We start from the raw sequence: 7,420 nt of genomic DNA on the forward strand, positions 1-7,420 counted from the left end.
CAGCCTGCCAGGCATGCCTAGCCCCGCATCTCCCGGCCCGGCCCTTCCATCCCTGCTGCCACTCCCCGCAGGGCAGAGCCGGCTGCATCCTCACAGCATGGGACAGCTGCGCCACCCGCCCTCGCCTCCTGGTGCCAGTCCAGAGTGCCCCCTAGTGCCCGCTGCTCTGTCCGCTCATATGCTTCTCCCCATATCGGCTGGTCTCTGCTTCGCTCACCTGCCCATACTGCCTGCCCTGCCCTGCCCCCTTCCCTGCTCTCTGTCTCCCCCCCGTCACTGTCGCCCCCCAGCTCTGTGGGTCTCTGCCTCTCCCCGGGCGGCTCAGTGTGGTCTCCCGGCAGGTGTGTAACGGGCTGGCGGATTGCGCAGATGGCAGCGAGGCCTCGGGCTGGCTGCCCTCGGACGAGCGGGACTGCGGGCTCTGGAGCCCCTGGGCCCCCTGGAGCACCTGCAGCCGGTCCTGTGGGACGGGCCTGCAGATCCGCAGGCGGGTCTGCACCAGACGGGCCAACGACGTCCTGCGCCACTGCCACGGCGAGGAGACGCAAGCCCAGCAGTGCTTCGCCCTGGCCTGCCCAGGTGAGACTGGGCCGGGGGCGGTGTCCATACAGCCGGGTCTGGGGTGAACACAGGGGTGTCCATACAGCTGGGAGAGGGGTGTCCATACAGCCGGGCGCAGGGCAGACAGAGGGGTGTCCATACAGCCGGGCGCGGGGCGGACAGAAGGGTGTCCCTACAGCCGGGCGCGGGGCGGACAGAAGGGGATGTATCCAGAATCACTGCAGCCCCACGCAGGCGATACGGGGGGTACTCCAGCCGGTGCAGTGCGTGGGCGGGGCCGGTCCCACCTGCCCTCTCCCTTCTGTGCCCTGCAGTGGACGGTGCCTGGAGCGAGTGGGTGACGTGGGCGAACTGCACCCAGGACTGCCGCGGGGTGGTGGTGCGGCGCCGGGAGTGCATCGCGCCCCGGAACGGGGGCCGGCACTGCTCCGAGCTGCCCGGAGCCTCGCCCAGCACGCTGGAGATCAGTGAGTCCGTGGGGCCGTGGCCGGGGTCCCCTGCTCCGGGCACGGCCGGCATCCACGCTGGGGAGCGGCTCTATGGGGCGGAGCAGCTCTCTGTGCTTCCCCGTGGCCTGGAACTCGGCCAAGCCCACAGATGCCATCTGTCGTAGATCCTTCCCCGCTGCCCAGGCTACCCTGCCCATGAGTGGGTGTCAGGGGCCCTTGGCCCCCCAGAGCCGCTCTGCGTTGCTGTTGGCCCCGGAGCTCCCTCTGCTGGGGGGGGGGTTCCTACGATGCTGCCACCATGGCCCAGAACAGCTGCCCCTGGCAGCCGGCTCCCGAGAGGGTCGAGCCCAGCCTGGCACCTCTGCCGCGTTCCTGGAGCTCCCGGGGCTGGGCTGCGGGTGGTGGGGCTGGGTTTGGTGCCCGGGCAGCCCCGAGTGAGCTAACCGTGCTCCCCGGTCTCTCTCTGCAGAGCCCTGCCAGCTGGAAGGCTGCCTCAATGCCACTGCCTGCCCCGCAGGCCTGGCGCGCAGGCTGTGTGCCCCGTGCCCCATGTCCTGTGCCGATCTGGCCAGCAAGGGCAAGTGCAAGAGGGACAGGCCCTGCAGCCCAGGTAGGGCTGTGGCGGGGCTGGGTTGGAGGGTGGGGACGGGGTGGGAGGGCTGGGAGGGGTGGGGGCTGGGGTGTGGGTGAGGGGATGGGATCTGGGGGGCCGGGTGGGAGGGCCGCGGGGGGTCTAGCGGGTGGGCACTGCCTCTGCCTAGCGGCACTCACTGCCCACCTACCCTAGGCGCGTCTGTAGCTTGACCAGGCCGACCCCTGTGGGTCTGCACTGGAGCAGACGCTGGCGCCACGAGCCGGAGGGTACTGGGCAGTGTCTGAGTTGTAATGAAAGAGGAGCCGGGGCTCAAGCAATTGTTTTACATTTATAACTGATGCAGCAAGACCACAGGTGCCGCATCTCAGCCCTGCCAGGCCCAGAGGTGCCGGGGCTCTCAACTGCCAGGCCCAGAGGTGCCGCGTCTCAGCCCTGGCAAACCCTGGCACAAATTAACCACCAGTACTGGGTGTGGCTCAGTGCCAGTGTTACTGTAGCCATGGGTGGGGTCCCCGTGGAGATCCCTCTGCCCTATAGAGTGGTGGGGCAAAGCTGCTCTGACCGTCCCCGCTGGGGCCTGGGCCAGGCGTCTGCATGGCCGGCAGTGGGGCTGAGGGAGCGTGTGCCCTCACCCGCCCCTGTGCTCCCCCCGCAGGCTGCTGGTGCCCGGAGGGGCTGGTGCTGGACAGCGAGCAGCAGTGTGTGCGCCCCCGGGAGTGCCCGTGCCTGGTGGAGGGTGTGCGCCACTGGCCCGGCCAGCTGGTGAAGGTGAACTGCCGCATCTGCGCCTGCCAGGACGGGCAGATGAAGCGGTGCCGGCAGAACCCCGAGTGCACTGGTAGGTGGGGCTGGGCCCCGGGCTCCCCGGCCCCTCCTCCATTCCCGAGCCTGCGGGTGGCTGGTTCCTGGCTCGCCTGCGTCCCGCTGCCCCTGGCTGTGGGGGCTTGTCTCACGCCCCCTCCCTGTGTCTGTCTCTAGTTAACTGCGGCTGGTCGGCCTGGTCTCCCTGGGGCGAGTGCCTGGGCCCGTGCGGTGTGCAGAGCATCCAGTGGTCCTTCCGCAGCCCCAACAACCCCAGCAAGCATGGCAACGGGCGCCAGTGCCGGGGCATCTACCGCAAGGCGCGCAGGTAACACTGAGGGGACGCCGGGGGGGAGCTGTGCCGCTTCGAGGGGCTCCAACAGGGCAGCCGCTCTCTGCAGGGTCTCGGCACGTCAGGTCCAGCCGCTCTCTGCAGGGTCTCGGCATGTCAGGTCCAGCCGCTCTCTGCAGGGTCTCGGCATGGCCCCTCGGGCTGGGTTAGTTCAGAGGAGCCCCTGAGCACCAACCCTGGGCGGTGGGCATGGGCCTGGGGGGGCCGGCAGTGGGCATGTGTTACCCGCACACTCCAGGGCTCCCCCTTTACCCAGTTCCTCGGGCTCCGGGCGCACTCCTCTGCGGGGCTGCAGGGCCTTTTCCCAGGGAAAGCCTTGCGCAGTAATATCCTGATCCTCTATTACCCATCACCAGCCAGAGTACACACGCTAAGCCTACAGCGCCATGCTCCCCGGTCCTGGTCTGGCAGCGGGACTTTCCCGGCAAGGTCGGGCTCGTCTGGGTTCTGGCCGCTGCACCTTCCGGTCGTGCTGAGGATTCGTAGCGGCTTTGATCTTAGGCTGTGTCTTGGGGCCGAGTTCTTCTTCTTCCCGCGCTTTCCTTCTCCTCCTTCTTCTTCTTCTCTTCCCTTTGCCTTTCTTTTTCCTTCCCAGCTGCTCTCCTTGGACCCCAGTTCATATAGTGACACTTGAGTCCTGCTTAGCTGCACCTTAACCAATCATTTCACTAAAGTCTTACAAAATCATTCCCTGACCAATCCTAACATACCGCACCATCATTCTTGACCCTGTCAGACCCCACCACCTTGGTTGATTTAAATCTTGTCAAATTAATTATGCAACAGCCAGAAACAATCAAAGCACCAGACAGATAAACCAGAGAGAAGTGGGGACCATAAAGACAAAACAATAACGAAGTAGGGATTTCACCCCACAGCTGTGGAGAAGTGATTCCTGGCCAGACAGAACGCTGTCTCCTTGCTCAGCTGGGGATGATGGGTGCTATTAGGAGAGGCACCTTCTTCATAGCCCCATATGACATTGTTTTACTGTAATTTAGATGGAATGTGGGGATGTGACTTTCTGCTTCTTGGCTCATGGCAGCTTCTCACCTAATATGGCTGCAGAAAAAGGCCTCAGACCGTATATATGGGGACTGAGGTGTAGGGGTGGGTACTGTGCAGTGGGCTCTGGGTATGGAGCTGAGTGTGGGCACCGGGCTCTGGGCATGGGGGCTGGGGTGGGCACTGGGCACTGGGCACTGGGTAGGGAGCTGTGGTGGGCACCGGGCATTGGGCTCTGGGGGTAGGTACCAGGCACTGGGCTCTGGGTAGGGGGCTGTGGTGGGCACCAGGCAGTGGGCTCTGGGTAGAGGCCTAGGGGTCGGCATTGGGTAGGGGGCTGGGGTGGGCAGTGGGCTCTGGGGGTGGGCACGGGGCAGGGGGCTGGGGGGGCGGTGGGCAGTGGGCTCTGTAGAGGGCTGAGGTGGGCTCTGGGGGTGGGCACCAGGCAGTGGGCATTAGGTGCCAGGCACTCTAATCAGGGGACTGGACTTTAAGCCCCAGTCCTTCCCCGCTGGCGCTGTGCCCCCAGCCAGCTCTAACCGCGCCCCTCTGCCTGCCCCTCCCCGTGCAGGTGCCAGACAGATCCGTGCGAGGAGTGCGAGCACCACGGCCGGTCGCACCCCATTGGCGACCGCTGGCGATCGGGGCAGTGCCAGGTGTGCCAATGCCTGCCCAACCTGACGGTGCAGTGCTCCCAGTACTGCCCCTACAGCACCGTGGGGTGCCCAGAGGTGAGCCCGGCACCCAGCCCTGCCCGCTGAGGCCCGGTCACCCCGAGGGTGCAGCCCCGGCTGCTGGGAGCTGGCGTTGCTGGAGAAGGGCTGCGGGCACGGTTGGCTGGAGGGGGGCAGGGCGAGGTTTGGGGGTTCATGGGGACTTGAGGGGTCTGGGCGTGACCCTCCCACGGCGTCTCCAGTCAGGGCAGGGCTGGTTGGAGCCCCAGCAAGGGGCTGTGACGGAGCCAGGCTGCCCTGCGGCGTGGGCACTGGGCTGGCACCCCGGAGAGCTCCGAGGCTCAGGCTGGTTCCAACGTCTCCCCACAGGGGCGGGCGCTGGTGGAGGGCAGGGGTGAGGCCTGCTGCTACTGCGCTGAAGCGGGTGAGTCCTGCGCTGGGGGGAGCCAGGGGGGGTCGCAGGGCCCTTGGCTCCATGGCGCTGGGCTGGGGGGCGAGGGGGCAGTGCTGCTGTGCTTGGGCCATGGTGCTGGGAGGGGTCCGGGGTGGGAGGGGTTGCAGGGCCCGTGGCTCCATGGCGCTGGGGGGCAGGAGGGGAGGGACTCTCATAACACATACCCCAGCCAGTCCCGGCGCCCCCCTCCATCCCGACCTGGCACACCCCCCCCCCGCCATTCTGATGCCCCTCAGACGTGACCCACAGCCCCCCAGTAGCCGGTGCTGGTCCGGGCAGAGCGTGGGCTGTCCCCAGCGTGGGGCCGGCCATGGGGCGGGTTCTGCACCCCCCCACCCGGGGCTCTCCTGAGATGTGCTGCCCCTTTCCCCGGGGATGGAAGGCAGCGGGGAGGGGGAAGGGCGGGACGTGGGGGACTCCTGCCCCCAGGGCTGAGCGGGGGAGCTGGGAGGGGAGCTGGGCGTGGGCCACGGTTTGCCTGGCACAGAGTGGAAGGGCCCGAGGCAGAAATCTTGTCGCCCTGCTCAGGTGAGAACAGGACCAGCACGCCTGCTGTCCAGACGGCGGGGGCCCCGGGCACCACCCTGGCCAGCCCGGCTGCCTCCACCAGCCCTCCTCTCGTCACCTTCCCGCTGCCCCCTCTCGGAGGTAAGTGCTGACTCCATGGGCCCCTGGGAGCGCCCCCATGGGCAGCGTGTGCGTGGGGGTCACTCGGACAGAGGCCGGCGGGGTCTGGGATGGACTCGATGGGGCCGGGTCGGTCTCTGACTCCCAGCGCGGGGCAGGGGCATCTCCTGAGTCGGGCTCTGCTGCCAACCCCTCCGCCCGGCCCGGCTCCCTTGGGTACCTCGGCAAGTCGCAGCAGCGCCCGTGACCCCCGTCTCTGTCCGCCAGACCGGTGCTACGGCCCCCTGGGCTTGGCCTCCTTACCGGACAGCTGCTTCACAGCCTCCTCCCAGCAGCCGGAGAACCCTGCCCACGCCGGGCGCCTCAACCACGTGCTCCCGGGCTCGGACCTACAGGGCTGGGGGCCCCAGGCAGAGGTGTACCACGAGCTTCTCTCCAAGCCGCCCTACCTGCAGGTGGATCTGCTGGAGCCCAGGAACCTCACAGGTAGGTGCCTGGCCTGGCACGCTCCAGCCCCCGTCCTTCCCTGGCTTCTGGGGGGCGCAGGACACCCCAGAGCCCCAGGGCAGTGCTGGGGGGCTAGTGCCAGGCTGCCTGCTGCACATCCCCTGCTGCTCGGTGCCCTGCGCTGGGCAAAGTGCGGTGCCAATTCAGAGCCCTCGGCAGCCCAGGACCCGGTTACCTCCTGGGCCACCGAGCCGGGGCATCATCCTCAGCCCTTGGCTGTTGGCTGTGGGACTCCCTGCCACTGGACAAGAGGCTGAGCCATCCGGCTGGCCAGGCCAGGGCTGGCAGCGCTGGCTCCTGCTCTCCAAGTGAGCGGCTGGGGATGATCCTTGGAGCCGGTCTCCACACGATCCTTGGCGATCCCGACAGACCGACCGTGTGGCGCTGTGCAGCCGGGGTGCCAGGCCCTGCCGGGGCTGGCGTCAGATCCGCCCCCCCATAGCCCCGCTGCCGAGGGGCAGCTCTCGGCTCACAGAGTCTGGGTCTCCCTGGCCCGTACCCCGGAGAGCCCCATATCCTGCAGGGGCGCTGAGCTGTGCTGTTCTCCTCCCCCAGGGGTGGTGGTGCAGGGGGCAGGCTCCTCGGACGCCTACGTTACCAACTTCCTCCTGCAGTTCAGCACGGACGGGCTGAGGTGGCACGAGTACCGGGAGGTCTCTGCGGACGCCCAGCCGGAGCCCAAGGTACCTCCCGAACCAGCCCCCCAGCAGCCGTGCGGGGGCATCCGGGGGGAGGTTGGTTTGGGGGCTGTCACAGCTCCACCGGCCTGGTGCTCCCCCGCGGCTCTGGAGCAGTGCCTGGGAGGACCCCGTTGGAGTGTTGCCCCCTTAGGGTCTTGCTCCCTCGCTGGCGTAAGCCCCCCCCCCCCCCGCCTCCTGGGACGGCAGCTCTGAGCCTTGAGCCCCCGCAGCCAGCCCACGCGAATCGCACCCTGGGCGGCTTGCACCCCGCAGAGAGCAATGGCCTCACCCCTTGAGACTCAGTGCCTCTCGGCAGCGGGGTAAGAGCAGGAGGGTTATTAGACGTCGGACGCCGCAGAGACCGTCCGTGGTTAGCCCAGAGAAGGGGAACGTTACAGCAGGGTCCTGCGGGGTGTGACCAGAGCCCAGGTGCGCTCAGACCCCTCTGTAGAGTCCCCCCCCGCCCCCCAGTCCAGAAGTGTGTCTCCAGCCGCCCATGACCCACAGGTCGTCACCCCCCTACTCCTCAGTCTTTGTTCCTCTTCTTCCCCCACAAACAGGGCTGCCCCGTCTCCTCCTGCCTCACTCTTTGTTCCCTGGCTTCCTGCAGAGGGCCAGGGTCCTCAGTCGCTAGGTAACAAATCGCTGGGCTGTTGTCTGGGCCCAGGCCCCACATGGAACTCTGGATTCTTCTACAAAGAAAACACTTCCCCCC

General features: G+C 67.5%; 1 protein-coding gene across 1 annotated transcript; it reads left to right on the plus strand.

Moving 5' to 3' along the window:
• Positions 1-341: 341 nt before the first annotated feature.
• Positions 342-6,708, plus strand: LOC112120654 (SCO-spondin-like; the record flags this gene model as incomplete). The annotated part of the gene is made up of 10 exons (XM_026663449.1): positions 342-579; positions 876-1,028; positions 1,480-1,620; positions 2,261-2,443; positions 2,584-2,734; positions 4,335-4,494; positions 4,807-4,861; positions 5,420-5,539; positions 5,786-6,004; positions 6,581-6,708. Coding segments are annotated over 10 exons (1,548 nt in total), but the record flags the coding sequence as incomplete, so codon positions are not given.
• Positions 6,709-7,420: the final 712 nt, after the last annotated feature.

This window comes from Terrapene carolina, unplaced genomic scaffold (assembly GCF_002925995.2).
Source record: "Terrapene carolina triunguis isolate 2854851 unplaced genomic scaffold, T_m_triunguis-2.0 Scaffold33694, whole genome shotgun sequence".
Lineage (NCBI taxonomy): Eukaryota > Metazoa > Chordata > Testudines > Emydidae > Terrapene > Terrapene triunguis.